This window comes from Medicago truncatula, chromosome 4 (assembly GCF_003473485.1).
Source record: "Medicago truncatula cultivar Jemalong A17 chromosome 4, MtrunA17r5.0-ANR, whole genome shotgun sequence".
NCBI lineage: Eukaryota > Viridiplantae > Streptophyta > Magnoliopsida > Fabales > Fabaceae > Medicago > Medicago truncatula.
The window spans coordinates 26728241-26745258 of record NC_053045.1 but is presented as its reverse complement, the minus strand read 5'-3'; the positions used below and the strand labels follow the sequence as shown (position 1 = coordinate 26745258).

Genomic DNA, 17018 nt, shown 5'->3' with positions numbered 1-17018 from the left:
TGATGATTGCTGATGATGAATGAAATGTATGTAAAGTATTGAATCATACATGTTGTTTAAGTTGGGTCACATGGGTTGCATTGCATGGTCAGTTGTATGTAGATATACACAAGTAGGTCCATTGCATATGCATAAAACAGCGGTGAGGGCTTCGGTCCTGGAGTACTAGTTGCTCAACAGCGGTGAGGGCTTCGGTCCTGATGAATGCTTTAACCATTCAAAAGCGGTGAGGGCCTCGGTCCTGATTGGTACCACATGCATAATTGCATCTCATTAAGAAGTCTAAGATGGTGTCTTAGCAGTGGTCATGTCATTTGCATGAGCCTTGATGTATTGTTGATGTTGATATACATTCTTATATATGTGTATTCATTGTGGTCTTGGTGAATTGTTGATGTTGATGATATGATATATGTTGTATACTGCTTGTTAAGTGGATGATTATGATGATGTTATTGTGGTTGTGAATAATTATAATATTTGCAAGTGAACATGTTTGAAGTTATAGGGCGTTAGATTCATTTGATGATTTTAATATCTATATTTATTGTTGTGAATCTCACCCCTTCTGCTTGAAAATGTTGCCCTTCCTATGGGTAACTTGCAGGTGATCCTGAGTAGTCGGTGGTGGCTCAAGAGTCGTGTCTAGGGCTCTGATACGTGGGTTGGGAGTCATTTTATTATTTCATTGTTGTTTTCCCTTCCATGTATCAAATTTTGGAACTTGTTGATGTGCCCTTTTATTGGCTAACTTTTGTTGTTTAGGCTTAATGCCAAGACGTTGTTGGAGATTCGAATATTGTTGTTGCTATTGAAAATGCAAAACTTTCCGCTGCATTAATTTGAAGTTATGACTGTTGTTGAATTAAATAGTTTTATTTTCTATTTAAGAATTTCGATGTTGCGATGTAGCATGCCCGTTTGGTGTAATACTCTGATGTTTATTTGCTATTTTATTACTTTTGGGTAACGGGGTGTTACAATTTGGTATCAGAGCAGGTTGGTCCGTCCGGCCAAGTAGTAGAGTCTTGTTGAGCCACCTAGGATAGAGTGTCAACTTTATTGTTGCTTTTTGTTGTTGTTCTGAGTTGTTGTTTGTCGTGTAGAATCTCGAGATGACTGGGAGTAGTGATGCTGCTTTAGTTGCTGTGCTTGAGGCTGTAGCTCAAGCTGTCCAACAGCAACCTAAGGTTGAGACTGGTGGTGATGGAACCAGGATGCTTGAGACTTTCCTGAGGAATCATCCACCAACTTTCAAGGGTAGGTATGATCCTGACGGTGCTCAGAAGTGGCTGAAGGAGGTTGAAAGGATATTCAGGGTCATGCAGTGTTCTGAGGTTCAAAAGGTGCGGTTTGGGACGCACATGCTAGCTGAAGAGGCTGATGATTGGTGGATTAGCTTGTTACCTGTGTTGGAGCAGGATGATGCTGTGGTTACCTGGGCCATGTTCAGGAAGGAGTTTCTGAGCAGGTATTTTCCAGAGGATGTCAGAGGTAAGAAGGAGATTGAATTTCTGGAATTGAAACAGGGTGACATGTCTGTCACAGAATATGCTGCAAAGTTTGTGGAGCTTGCCACATTCTATCCTCATTATAGTGCGGAGACGGCTGAGTTCTCCAAGTGTATCAAGTTTGAGAATGGGCTGAGGGCTGACATCAAGAGAGCCATTGGATATCAACAGATCAGAGTCTTTTCTGAGTTGGTTAACAAGTGTAGGATTTATGAAGAAGACACCAAAGCTCATTATAAGATTATGAGTGACAGGAGGGGTAAGGGACAACATAATCGTCCTAAGCCTTACAGTGCTCCTGCGGACAAGGGAAAGCAGAGGATGGGTGATGATAGGAGGCCCAAGAGGAGAGATGCTCCAGCTGAGATTGTTTGTTACAAGTGTGGTGAGAAAGGCCACAAGAGTAATGTTTGTGGGAGAGATGATAGGAAGTGCTTCAGGTGTGGACAGAAGGGTCACAGTTTGGCTGAATGCAAGCGTGGAGACATTGTCTGTTACAACTGCAATGGGGAAGGTCATATCAGTTCACAGTGTCCTGAGCCGAAGAAGACTAGAATTGGTGGTAAGGTGTTTGCTCTGACTGGTACGCAGACTCCTAATGAGGACCGACTTATCAGAGGTACTTGTTTCTGTAATAGTACTCCTTTAATTGCTATTATTGATACTGGTGCTACTCACTGTTTTATTGCTATTGAATGTGCTTATAAGTTGGGTTTGGATATATCTGATATGAAAGGGGAAATGGTTGTTGAAACTCCAGCTAAGGGTTCAGTAACCACTTCTCTTGTTTGTCTGCGGTGTCCTATATCAATGTTTGGTAGAGATTTTGTGATTGATTTGGTTTGTTTGCCGTTGACGGGTATGGATGTTATCTTTGGTATGAATTGGTTAGAGTATAATCGAGTTCATATCAACTGCTTTAGTAAGACGGTGCATTTCTCTTCTGCTGAGGAAGAAGGTGAGGTTGAGCTTCTGTCTACGAAACAGATGAAACAGTTTGAACGTGATGGTATCTTGATGTATTCTCTAATGGCACAATTGTCGTTAGAAAATCAAGCTGTGGTTGATGGTTTGCCTGTAGTGAATGAGTTTCCAGAAGTATTCCCTGATGAGATTCCTGATGTGCCACCAGAGAGGGAGGTTGAATTCTCAATTGATCTTGTTCCAGGAACTAAGCCGGTGTCGATGGCACCGTACCGTATGTCAGCTTCCGAGTTGGCTGAGTTGAAGAAACAGTTGGAGGACCTGTTAGATAAGAAGTTTGTAAGACCCAGTGTTTCACCTTGGGGAGCACCGGTGTTGTTGGTAAAGAAGAAGGATGGTAGTATGAGACTGTGTATAGATTACCGTCAGTTGAACAAAGTTACGATCAAGAACAGGTATCCGCTTCCTAGAATTGACGACTTGATGGACCAGTTGGTTGGTGCTAAAATTTTCAGTAAGATTGATTTGAGGTCAGGTTATCATCAGATAAAGGTGAAGGATGAGGATATGCAGAAGACGGCCTTTAGGACACGTTATGGTCATTACGAGTACAAAGTGATGCCTTTCGGTGTTACTAACGCGCCTGGTGTTTTTATGGAGTACATGAATCGAATTTTCCATGCTTTTCTGGACAAGTTTGTTGTGGTGTTTATTGATGATATTCTAATTTATTCCAAGAATGAGGAGGAACACGCAGAGCATCTGAGAATAGTGTTGCAAGTGTTGAAGGAAAAGAGGTTGTATGCTAAGTTGTCAAAATGTGAATTCTGGTTACGTGAAGTAAGTTTTCTGGGTCACATTATTTCTGGTAGTGGTATTGCAGTGGATCCTTCAAAGGTTGATGCGGTATCACAATGGGAGACTCCGAAGTCGGTAACTGAGATCAGAAGTTTTCTGGGTTTGGCTGGTTATTACCGCAGGTTTATAGAAGGGTTTTCGAAGTTGGCTCTTCCGTTGACACAGTTGACCTGTAAGGGTAAATCTTTTGTGTGGGATGCTCAGTGTGAGAGTAGTTTCAATGAGTTGAAGCGAAGATTGACAACTGCTCCTGTTTTGATTTTGCCTAAACCAGAAGAACCGTTTGTGGTATACTGTGATGCATCTAAGCTGGGCTTAGGTGGTGTTTTGATGCAAGATGGCAAGGTGGTAGCTTATGCTTCTAGGCAGTTACGTGTTCATGAGAAGAATTATCCTACACATGACCTGGAGTTAGCTGCGGTGGTGTTTGTTTTGAAAATTTGGAGGCATTATTTGTACGGATCCAGATTTGAGGTGTTCAGTGACCATAAAAGTTTGAAGTATTTATTTGACCAGAAGGAACTGAACATGAGGCAGAGGAGGTGGTTAGAGTTACTGAAGGATTTTGATTTTGGCTTGAATTACCATCCTGGTAAGGCCAATGTGGTAGCTGATGCTTTGAGTAGGAAGACTTTGCATATGTCTGCTTTGATGGTGAAAGAGTTTGAGTTGCTAGAACAGTTCAGAGACCTGAGTCTTGTCTGCGAATTGTCACCCCAGAGTATACAGTTGGGAATGTTGAAAATTGATAGTAACTTCTTGAACAGTATCCGAGAAGCTCAGAAAGAAGATTTGAAATTTGTTGATTTGATGACTTCTGGTAATGACACTGAGGATAGTGATTTCAAAGTTGATGATCTAGGTGTTTTGAGTTTCAGAGGTAGAGTTTGCATTCCTGACAATGAAGAGTTGAAGAAGTTGATTCTTGAGGAGAGTCACAAGAGTAGGTTGAGTATTCACCCGGGGGCTACAAAAATGTATCATGATTTGAAGAAACTGTTTTGGTGGTCCGGTTTGAAAAGGGATGTTGCTCAGTTTGTTTATGCCTGTTTGATTTGTCAGAAATCCAAGGTTGAGCATCAGAAGCCTGCAGGGTTGTTGACACCGTTAGATGTACCGGAGTGGAAGTGGGACAGTATCTCCATGGATTTTGTAACGAGTTTACCGAACACTTCGAGAGGGCATGACGCCATTTGGGTAGTTGTCGACCGGTTGACGAAGTCGGCACATTTCATTCCTATTAATATCAGTTATCCGGTAGCACAGTTAGCAGAGATTTACATTCACAGTGTGGTGAAGCTTCATGGTGTTCCGTCTAGCATTGTGTCGGATAGAGATCCGAGGTTCACTTCTAGGTTCTGGAAAAGTTTACAGGACGCTTTGGGTTCGAAATTGAAGTTGAGCTCGGCTTATCATCCTCAAACAGATGGTCAGTCGGAGAGGACAATTCAATCATTGGAAGATTTGTTGAGAGTGTGTGTGCTTGAGCAAGGTGGAGCTTAGGATAGTCACTTGCCTTTGATTGAGTTTACTTATAACAACAGCTATCACTCGAGTATTGTATGGCACCGTTCGAAGCCTTGTATGGTCGGAGGTGTAGGACTCCTTTATGCTGGTTTGAGTCGGGTGAAAGTGTTGTGTTGGGACCGGATTTGGTGCATGAGACTACTGAGAAAGTCAGGTTGATAAGAGAAAAGATGAAAGCTTCGCAGAGTCGACAGAAGAGTTACCACGACAAGCGAAGGAAGGATCTTGAGTTTCAGGAGGGTGATCATGTTTTTCTGAGGGTCACTCCCTTGACGGGTGTTGGACGTGCTTTGAAGTCGAGGAAGTTGACTCCTAAGTTTATTGGTCCGTATCAGATTTCAGAGAGAATTGGTACAGTGGCATATAGAGTTGGTTTGCCACCACATCTTTCGAACTTGCACGATGTGTTTCATGTTTCTCAGCTTCGGAAGTATGTTGCGGATCCTTCTCATGTGATTCCGAGGGATGATGATGTGCAGGTTAGGGACAACCTGACAGTTGAGACTATGCCATTGAGGATCGATGATAGAAAGGTGAAGTCCTTGAGAGGTAAAGAGATACCTCTTGTGAGAGTCGTTTGGGGTGGAGCGACTGGTGAAAGTTTGACTTGGGAGCTGGAGAGTAAGATGCGGGAGTCGTATCCGGAGTTGTTTGCTTGAGGTAAGATTTCGAGGACGAAATTCTGTGATTTGGGGAGAGTTGTAACGCCTTAGTTATTTATTTAATTATTTTATTATGTGGAGTATATATATATATTATTATATATGATATTTGGTGATTTATGTGGAGTATATGCATGTATTTATATATATGTGATTTTTGGATGTTTTATGTGGTGGATTATTTTAGTATATGGTTTATTTATTAATAATTAAAATAAGAATGGAATGGTAATTATTTTGGAGTTAGGGGAGTTATTTAATATTTATTAAAATTAATGGGGAGTTAGTGGAAATATTAGGGAGTTAAGTTAAGAGGGAAGTTGGGAAATAGATGTCAGAAGCAGTTTACGTGAAACCAAGCCAAGGGAGAGAAAACCAGGAACAAGAGAGAGAAGAACCAAGAGTTGATTTTGCTGTGCATTCTTCGTCAATTTCTAAGGTAAGGGTGGGGTTTACTTCAGTAATGTAGAATTTAAAGTCTGATTTTGAGTTTAACAGGTTTTGGTCAAAATTGGGGATTTTGGGTTTTATGATGAAATTGTAGTTTTTGAAGTTGTAGGAGTGAATTTGATGTTAGAAATAGGTTCTAGTTGCACACAGAAAGTTATTTTGCATCTGTAAACTGATTTGGGGAGTGATTGGAAGAAAAACGGGATTTTTGGGAAAAACCAGTTTTCTGCCCGTACTGATGTTCATCGCTCGCCTCGCGAGCATTCATGTCTCGCCTCGCGAGTGAGCAATGTCACTACTCGCCTCGCGAGCAGTCCAACTCGCCATGGCGAGTAAGCCCAGACAAAACTTGATTTTTGAAAAGTTGTTATAAGATGTTTTGGGAGTGGTTTAAGGTACCTAGATGATTTTAAAGATGAATGGTGGAAGTTTTAGGTTAAAAAGATGAATAGGGAACTTAGAATTGAAGTTTGAGTGAGGAAATGTCACTTTTTCCCGAGAGCACCTAGTTTTCACTCGCCTCGAGTTCGCCTTGAACTCGCCGTGGCGAGCTAGTGATGTCCGTGAACTCGCCGTGGCGAGCAGATGTGCTCGCGAGGCGAGCTGCCCAGTTCCAGAGTGTTGTTTTTGCTAGCTTGATCAGTAGTGGTTGGTGTTGTTGTATTTGAGTATGATTGTGTATGATTATACATTATTGTGGTTGTTTTGATTGCTGGATTGATGATTGCTGATGATGAATGAAATGTATGTAAAGTATTGAATCATACATGTTGTTTAAGTTGGGTCACATGGGTTGCATTGCATGGTCAGTTGTATGTAGATATACACAAGTAGGTCCATTGCATATGCATAAAACAGCGGTGAGGGCTTCGGTCCTGGAGTACTAGTTGCTCAACAGCGGTGAGGGCTTCGGTCCTGATGAATGCTTTAACCATTCAAAAGCGGTGAGGGCCTCGGTCCTGATTGGTACCACATGCATAATTGCATCTCATTAAGAAGTCTAAGATGGTGTCTTAGCAGTGGTCATGTCATTTGCATGAGCCTTGATGTATTGTTGATGTTGATGTTGATATACATTCTTATATATGTGTATTCATTGTGGTCTTGGTGAATTGTTGATGTTGATGATATGATATATGTTGTATACTGCTTGTTAAGTGGATGATTATGATGATGTTATTGTGGTTGTGAATAATTATAATATTTGCAAGTGAACATGTTTGAAGTTATAGGGCGTTAGATTCATTTGATGATTTTAATATCTATATTTATTGTTGTGAATCTCACCCCTTCTGCTTGAAAATGTTGCCCTTCCTATGGGTAACTTGCAGGTGATCCTGAGTAGTCGGTGGTGGCTCAAGAGTCGTGTCTAGGGCTCTGATACGTGGGTTGGGAGTCATTTTATTATTTCATTGTTGTTTTCCCTTCCATGTATCAAATTTTGGAACTTGTTGATGTGCCCTTTTATTGGCTAACTTTTGTTGTTTAGGCTTAATGCCAAGACGTTGTTGGAGATTCGAATATTGTTGTTGCTATTGAAAATGCAAAACTTTCCGCTGCATTAATTTGAAGTTATGACTGTTGTTGAATTAAATAGTTTTATTTTCTATTTAAGAATTTCGATGTTGCGATGTAGCATGCCCGTTTGGTGTAATACTCTGATGTTTATTTGCTATTTTATTACTTTTGGGTAACGGGGTGTTACATTGAAGTTTTACTCAATGATGAAAAAAGTAAATGAACCGTTTTTTAAAGGGTCATCTCAGTCGAAGTTATCCATGTGTGTGAGGCTTTTAGCTGGAAAGTCAAATTGGAATGTACCCGAAGAATGTGCGGAGTACTACACGAAAATGATGAGGGATTCGACTCCTATACCAGAAAATTTACCATTAAGTTATTATGAAGCTAAGCAATTGGTGATGAAGTTGGGATTGGAAGAAAAAAAGATTGATTGTTGTGTTAACGGGTGCATGTTGTTTTACGACAATGAATTTGGTAAGAATGATGGTGCGTTGGAGGAGTGTAAATTTTGCAATTCACCAAGGTATGGAGTGAGTGGCGATGATATTGATCATAAGAAGAAACGACTCGCAGTCAAGTCAATGTTTTACCTGCCAATAATACCAAGACTGAAGAGATTGTTTGCATCAATGCACACGGCTGGTCATATGACGTGGCATTATTACAATAAAACTGATTCAGAGGTGATGCGACATCCTTGTGACGGCGTGGCGTGGCAGCATTTTGATAAGGTACATCCTGATTTTGCAAACGATCCACGTAATGTGAGACTTGGATTATGCTCTGATGGATTTACTTCGTATAACACAGCCTCGGCTAGGCCTTATTCTTGTTGGCCAATAATTGTTACCCCATATAATCTTCCTCCTGAGATGTGCATGACAAAACCTTACATGTTCTTGAGTTGTATTGTACCAGGACCGTCGAACCCAACTGACGGTATTGATGTGTTTTTAGAACCCTTAGTTGATGATTTGAGAAGGTTGTGGGTTGGTGAAGTGACATACGATATTGCAAAGAAGGAGAATTTCACATTGAGGGCAGCTTTAATGTGGACTATTAACAACTTTCCTGCATATGGCATGTTGTCTGGATGGTCGACTCATGGTAGATTAGCTTGTCCTCATTGCATGAAAGATACAAAGGCATTTTACTTGAAAAATGGACGAAAGAATTCGTGGTTTGACTGTCATCGTTGCTTCACACCAGACGATCATGAATTCCGGAGGAAGAGGAATCGGTTTAGGAAAGACACAATTGAAAAAGATGGTCCACCTCCTAAGATAACATCAAATGAAATATTTCGTAGATTCAACGCTCTATGGAGATTTCCAGATGTTGGCCAAAGAGTCAGATACGAAGGATACGGTGTAGAACACAATTGGACCAAAAGAAGTATTTTTTGGGATCTCCCTTACTGGAAAGACAATTTACTAAGACATAATCTGGATGTTATGCACATTGAAAAGAATTTTTGTGACAATATAGTTAACACAGTGATGAATGTCTCTGGTAAAACAAAAGATAACGAGAAGGCTAGAATGGATTTGCCAGAGTATTGTAAGAGACCAGATATTGAGTTAAAACTTCTTCCAAATGGAAAATATCTGAAACCCAAGGCTGTTTATAGCTTAACCAGTGCTGAAGCGAAATCTGTTTGTCAGTGGTTAAAAGAATTGAGGATGCCAGATGGATATTCTTCTAACTTGTCAAGGTGTGCCGACGTAGAAAATGGAAGATTGCGCGGGATGAAAAGTCATGATAATCATGTTTTCTTGGAACGCTTACTTCCAATTGCGTTTTCTTCATTGCCTAACCATGTTATAAATCTGTTGACTGAAATTAGTCAATTTTTCAGAGACTTGTGTGCTTCAACATTGAGGAAGGATGAACTTATTAAAATGGATCATAATATTCCTATCATTCTCTGTAAATTGGAGCAAGTTTTTCCCCCAGGTTTCTTTGATTCTATGGAGCATCTAGTGGTACATCTTGCGTACGAAGCTTGGCTCGGTGGACCTGTTCAATACAGGTGGATGTATCCTTTTGAAAGGTTCATGGGCTATTCAAAGCGAACGGTGAAGAACAATTCAAGGGTTGAAGGATCAATAGTTGCAGCTTATTGTGCTCGCGAAGCTTTGAATTTTTGTTCTCATTACTTCAATCACTTGATGTTGACACCAATAAGTGTTAGAAATGAAGTTATTGCCGAAAATGAATGGAGTCCGTCAACCTTATCAGTCTTTCGTCTTCTCGGTAGTCCTTCTGGGTCAGGGAAAGAGTACTGGATGAACGATGCAGAGTTGCAGTCGGCCGAAGTTCATGTGTTGATTAATTGTCATGAAGTTGGACCATACCTTCATTACTTTCAAGTGTTAAATGTTGGGGAGATATACACTAGTTTTCTAAGATGGTTTAAAGATCAAGTGTTAAATGCTGAGCCCAATATGCATATATTACACTTGAGAGGATTAGCTGATGGTCCGCATAGACGTGTAAAAAAATGGCACACTTACTTTGTTAATGGATTTAAATTTCATACCGAATCATGGACGGTAGGAAAAAAAACAATTAACAGTGGTGTTTACGTTAAAGGAGTCAGTGAAGGAGGTGAAGATGACTTCTATGGTGTGATTAAACACATTTTTGCTACTTACTTTCATTTCATACTTATTTCTTTTTTTTTTTTAAAGTCATATATTAACTATCCATTTAAATGTTCAGGTTGGAGCCATCGAAAATCTCTTCAAAATACATAAGGGAGGCAATCCAAGCAGTGTATAAAAAGCCGTGGCCCGTGTATAAGGATCTTAAGAAAGAAATTGGGGATAAAGTTTTTAAAGAGTTTAAGGTAAAAAGAAATAATTAAATCTTTTATTTTCTATGGGGTTGATTTAAAAAAATGAAATTCTTAATAACTAAATCTTTAATCATTATATTTTATTTGTATATGGTTGATTTATTTTTTTGCAGAGACACTGTGTGTGGGATCCTCAATATGAATCTGATGTTGAGCGCATTTTTCATCGTTTAGCAAGTTCACGTCTGTCAGATATGCTATATGATGAACGGAAGAATATTGCTGAAGATCGTTCTTATCGCCCTCATTGGATGGCCGAAGACCATTGGCGTGCCTTGCTGTCCTATTGGGCTACAAATGACAGATATAAAAAGCGTTCCACGGCTAATAAAAGGAATAGAGCAAGTTCAAGACAAGCTCGCCACACACAAGGTTCGGTTACTAGTGCAACCCACGCGAGACATATGGTAAAAATATATTAACTTTGTACATGTTTTTATACGTATATATTTAATTATTCAATTATTCAGGTTATGTAATTAATTAACTTTTTGTGATAAATTAGGCAAAAGATCTTGGAAGAGATCCCTATGTAGACGAGCTTCATCGAGAAAACCATATTATACATGGTACGGATGTCTACGTTGATGATCGCTCCTATAATACACAGGTGAATTTATACTTTGATACTATATGCAATACATTAAATTCTGCACTATTTGTTACTATATGCAAACATGGCAAGTTTCTTTTGCACTATTTGTTACTATTCTGCACTATTTAAGCTCTGCAGAGCATCAAGTTATCATTGTGTTAAATTTTTTATTTAATTTAGTCTCATTTCTTTTGATTAAAAAGGATATGTTCTCTTGACAAAAAGAGAGATAATCTAAATAGGAAGCAATTTTGTCATTCTCTGTATCTGTCATCAATATGGCGTTATTTTCTGATTTGGAATTCTAGTACTGTTGTCTATTGTGGCTGTTTTGGTTTGGAGTGTTTGTGCTGTTTGGTTTTGCAGTTAAGAGTTAAAAAGGATATGTTCTCTTGACAAAAAGAGAGATAATCTAAATAGGAATCAATTTTGCCATTCTCTGTATCTGTCATCAATATGGCGTTATTTTCTAATTTGGAATTCTAGTACTGTTGTCTATTGTGGCTGTTCTGGTTTGGAGTGTTTGTGCTGTTTGGTTTTGCAGTTAAGAGTTATTAAGCAATTTCCGTTTATTATTTATGTATACAGGTAGCTTTTCGGGAGGAGGTACGACTATTCTTGGAAGAGTCACGAGAATATTCGACCTATGAAGAATTGCCTGATGCGATCAAGCTCGAACTTTGGAGGAAGGTATCAGGACCCGGGACAAAGCATAAGTGGTATGGTCTTGGTCGGAATGCTCCCCTCATGGAGCATGGATCTGTAATCAATGAGCCTTCATTTGGAGAAGGGTCTTCAAGTAACCAGGAAACATTGCCTCCTCATGTGATTGCCCAGATAGAACATTTGACACAGGAGTTGCAGGCTCATAAGCTAATGGAGCAAGAGTTGCGGGACAAGATGGAACGGGACGCTGAGCAATATAGAGCATTTCAAGAAAGCGTTGATCGACGATTTGAGGAATTGATCGCAAGCACATCAAGGCGAGTTGGTGTTGAAGAAAATGGTTCAGATGAGTCACACAATCCCAACATTGAGGAGGATGAAAGTGATGACACCAATTAAATTTGATGCTTCAGATGAGAAGAATATTTTGACTACTTTGTTTAAATATGATGCTTTAGATAGTTTTAGGCTAGTTTTATGGACCATGTGAATGTTGCAGTTTGATATTGCAGCAACTATGTTCTTCTATCTTGGCTTGTTGATGCTACAGTGGCTGTTATTAGGTTCTGTTTTGGCTGGTGGCCCTTTTTGTTCGATTTTGATGCAGGGATATGCTATTGTGGCCCTTTGTGTATATTCCTCGCATCATTATTGGGTCTTGTTTTTTGGGTTTTGGTGTACCGCTTATATACGGTCCTTTTTGTACTTTCTTCCGCGAGTTGCGGGTGTGTCTTACACCCTCTCGTCGATGAATATATTTTCCGTTTATTTGAGTATTTGAAATGTAAAATAATATTTAAAATTATTATTTAATTAACATAATTTTAGGGGAAAATTTGTATATTGTTTGGTTTTATTTTTATTTTTTAGCAGTTTTCCGAGGAATATTTCCTAGGAAACAAAAATTAAATATCCTGAATTTTTCAAATTTTTTTGATTCAAATAAAAAAAAATTGGCAAAATTTTTAAATTTTTGGCGCAATATTTTGAATTTCAAAATATTTTAAATTGAATTTCGAATTTTATTTTTAATTGTTTCAAAATATTTTAAATTATTTTTTATTTTTAATTTTCACATGGACAGTGGTGGCAGGTTTTTGCAGGGAGGTTTCCTAGGAAATTTTCCTAGGTGTTTTCCTAGCTAACAACTTCCTCGGAGAATCCTCGGAAATTTCCTAGGCACAACTTTAAATATACCTAGGAAATAATTCCTCGGAAACTTTCTAGGAAAGCCTGCTTACCTAGGAATTTGGCTTCTATTCCTAGGAAATGTTTCCTAGCTAACTTCATTGTTTCTTGTAGTGATGCTCCCTAGCCAACACATTATTCTAACACCACCAAAAATGACTTCACAAAAAAAACATGATATTTACACACTATTAAATATTAATGTAAAATTTATATTAATTCAACCAAAGAAAAAGTAAAACCTATATGATTTAAAGGACCTTTGTTGCAGAGTCCGAGCAGCGGCAATGAGTTAAATGTCTAGGAGTTGTAAGAGACCTTAACACCGCATATTTATCTATAACATTAAGATATTAGGTATATGCATCGTTTCTCTAGCATGTCCTGTATTTTCTCAATTTTTAATCGATGTGAGGCTTAAGCAACAATATCACATACATTTTATTTAATAAGATAAGGAGTAGTGGTGTGTAAAAACTAAAAAGAGCGTTAGATTATGCTAATATTCCACTTATAATTAAGCAATCTTCAATAACTAACTATGGTTTAGCTTCAACTATGTTGCAGTTCTTCCCAATACCCAGTAGTTTTCAAGTGTCTTTTGTAGAATAGAATTCCACATCCAAGTCCCCACAAGAAACACACAATGTCTTTTCCTTGCTTGGCCATATTCAAGTTTCAAATCCAACTCTAACAACCATCTACACATCAAAATTCACCACCCCTTTGTTCCATTCCTCAACTAGATTCTCTTGCACCACCTTATGCACGAACTTCGCTGAATTTGTCATTTCCAAGTCAACCTTCATATCTTGTTGCTCATCTTCACCAAAAGTATAGGTTGTTGCACATCAGCTTCCGAGAGCACAGTTTCACCGTAAAGTATCACCACATCGAAATTATCGAGAATCAATTGGATTTTTTTGTTTTGGTTTGTTATAGTCAGTCTCACCTCGAACATGCATGTAAGCTGTGAATTCGATACAATAAGTTTGAGACAGAAAGTGATGTTACTGCAAAACTAGGGTCGTGAGGATGCATAACAACAGTGGCATAGCCAGCAAAAAAATAAAATAAAACTTGGTGGGCCTCTAAAATTAATTATAATATATAAACACAAATTAAAGTTGTAATCAACATTAAGTACGCAAGTTGAAATGACGGAGTTTGACTAAAAAGTTAGGGTGGATATTTAAATAATTACATATTTAACAACTACTATAAATTATGATTTTTTTTTTTTGTACATTACGACTGTTAACTGAGAGAATTTTCAGTTGACATGACAATATGTTAAGTATAAGCATCACAAAAATCACGTATGCCACTTTTGAAATCACATAAAACTATAAACGTTGAAAAATTGTTTAAAGATCGCAAAATAGACCTATAATTGAATAATTTAAATTTTGCGGGTGGGCGACTACACCACTTTGCGGAAATTTGGATTAACCGAAACCTGTCACCGACACAAAATTAATTGTATAAAATCTCGCAATGTAGACCTATAATCGTTAATTTTTTAATTTTGCCGGGTGGGCCGTGGTCCACCCTAGCTCATGAAGGTGATGCAGTGATCAAAAGTAGAAAGTATATCATAAATTTGAATGAGAAGAGAGAAAACCACACATTAATAAAGTAAGAAAACGCGTACATATGTGCATGAGATCATAGTTTTAAAAACCGGACCGGTGATCGACTCGGTACTGGGTCACTGGTTCAATTGTTGAACCACTGTGTTATTGGTTGAACCGCACGACTGAATCGGATTGAACCGAATGACTCAGTCTATGTAAAAAAAAATCATTATATTAAATTATACTGAACCGACTTAATGTTATCTCCATTTTAAATTTTTTTAACAAATAGTGACCTTGATCTTTAAAAAAAATTATTTTTTTAACATAAATAAATGCATATTTTTAGCAATATAAATAGAAACATCTTGATATAGGTGCCTTTGAATAGCTTCATATATTCTTTATCAGATATAGTACATATTTAAATAAACATTAAAAAAAATATTTCATTTTGTATCTACGACAAAAATAAAAACAAATGTGCTACAACAAATAGAATTTTTTGAATAAAGCTAACAAAAATAGTTGTAATCAAGTAAAATGTTTATATTAATTTCTTCTATCTTATAAAAAAAAATTTTGTATTGTATAATTATATTTTGATAGTATTGTCCATTTTGCTGACAAATTATTTTTTAGCACAACAAGTTGTTTTTTTTAGAGAGAATTGAGCACACAAGTTTGACAAAAAAAAAAAGAATATAATCGAGTATATGTAACAGAAGTTGATGATGATATTGTAATTTTGATCCAATATTTGGTTAACATATATAATTAAGTAGAAGCATTCAATATCACACAGGTATAACAGCGCAGATGACTAAGGTAGAGCAATGCAGGTTTTTGTCCTCAGTTCAACACCCTGCTTTGCCATTTTTTAATACAAACCATTTAATTAAAGTCCTGCTTCAGCATTAAATTTGTGAACTCGGCGGAGTCACACATGTTGACGCAGGTCCGGTTTTCAAAACTATGCATCAGATAGTAGTTTTGATGCTTCTTAATACAAATATCCACTATCTTAATTTCCGTTATTTTTTTAAAAGGGTCTTATAATTAGGGACGGAGATAATATATTATTTTTTAAAGTAGGTCTCTTTAGTATCGACAAAGGATGATTAACTTCTACTTCTTAATCTGTATGATTAGAGAACAAAATCTTGATATCTTGTGCTTTGCTTCATGGGAACAACTTTTCCTATCATACATCATGAGTTTAGATGTACACATTTGAAAAAACATAAATTTAGTATCATCCAAAAATACACTTTCAGACAAAGCAATGCAGTCTGAATGAACTTCCAAAAATATAGACTAAACTGAAATTGGTCCTCAACAACTACAAGAAAAATATTCCCAAATAATCAAAATTACTAATGTAATCTTCAAAATTTTCAAATGTTGATCAAACGAAGAGTAAAATGTTCCAAAAATTTGTATTGAAAAAGTATTAATTTGACCAATATCTCAGATTTTTGAGGATCAAATTAGTACTTTGCATTTTCAGGGGCTAAATAAGATTAGTTCAGATGTTTGCTAAAGACTAGATTGGATGTTTACTGTAATATTTAACTATTTCAAGGCACAGAATGTCCATACAATTAAGGATGCTTCAACACCTGAGATGCCTGTGAGAGAAAATATAGTTCATAATTCACAATTAAACATAATCAAGATTCACATAATTAATAAATTCAATCAACAAATATACAAGCTCAATCAAGCATACATATAATTCATCTTGTGCAAGTATTCACAACAATCACCAAAAGTTCACCAATGCACATATATATCGATTCACATATTCAATTAAGGACTCGACTCACCAAGTAATAAGTACATGCAATGTTTTATACTCATTGTGCTCGTGATTTTCGGATATCAAACCATTAATTGATTTGAATCGTCAATCTTTGAACTCACGATTTTTATTCATGGGAAGGGAAAAAATGAGTAAAAAACCCTTATCGAGACTTTGGATTCGGGGGTTGGTTACACGAAGGGAAAGTGCTAGCACCCTAAGCGTCTATGGTATTCCATAGGAACCTCTTACCTAATTTACCTTGTGTTAAATTCATTGGTTATTTGAAAATTAATTACCTAAAAATCTAAGTGAAAGAATGGGAGAGAAGAAATATGTTTTTGGTTATTTTTATTTGATTTGGAAGGATAAAAATCCTATGCCTACATACCCTTGAAGAAAAGGGATCAAAACCAATGTAGTTCACCTAAAGAATTTCTTTGGTGGGTTAGGTTGATTTTAATTTTTTTTGAAAATAGTTTTAAGAAGAGATAAGAGGCCTCAAGGCATGAGATAAAATAAGGTGAGGTTGGTCAAATTTTAATTACAAAGAAATCAAGTCTATTATGAATATTAATTCAATTAAGCATTTGATTAAGAAAATAAAAGGAAAAAACACTTGGGTTACAAACCAAGGTTTATTAAGAAACTATTTTTGGATTTTGATTATTTGCATGTTTTTTGTTGTTTTTTGGAATATTAAATAAAATTAAACTAACGGAGCAATAAAAATAAAAGCGCGTGGATTTTTGTAGTGACGTTGGATCACCACAAAATCCCTTATCTAATTTTTTTGCATTTTTTGGATATATCTAAGGCGGTAAGGAAATAAAAGGACACACACACCCACACACTTTTCTCATTTATATTTACAT

The 17018-nt window shown here is 37.2% G+C and overlaps 2 protein-coding genes across 2 annotated transcripts; both read left to right on the top strand.

Moving 5' to 3' along the window:
- The first annotated feature begins 7710 nt into the window (after positions 1-7710).
- On the top strand, positions 7711-10157 carry LOC112422769 (uncharacterized). The gene is made up of 2 exons (XM_039832728.1): positions 7711-10063; positions 10147-10157. The coding sequence occupies exons 1-2, from the start codon at positions 7711-7713 to the stop codon at positions 10155-10157; spliced, it is 2364 nt and encodes a 787-aa protein (XP_039688662.1).
- A 407-nt stretch (positions 10158-10564) lies between these two features.
- LOC120579957 (uncharacterized) lies at positions 10565-11973 on the top strand. Its single transcript, XM_039832727.1, has 3 exons — positions 10565-10720; positions 10819-10923; positions 11497-11973. Exons 1-3 carry the CDS (start codon positions 10565-10567, stop codon positions 11971-11973), a joined length of 738 nt encoding a protein of 245 aa, XP_039688661.1.
- Positions 11974-17018: the final 5045 nt, after the last annotated feature.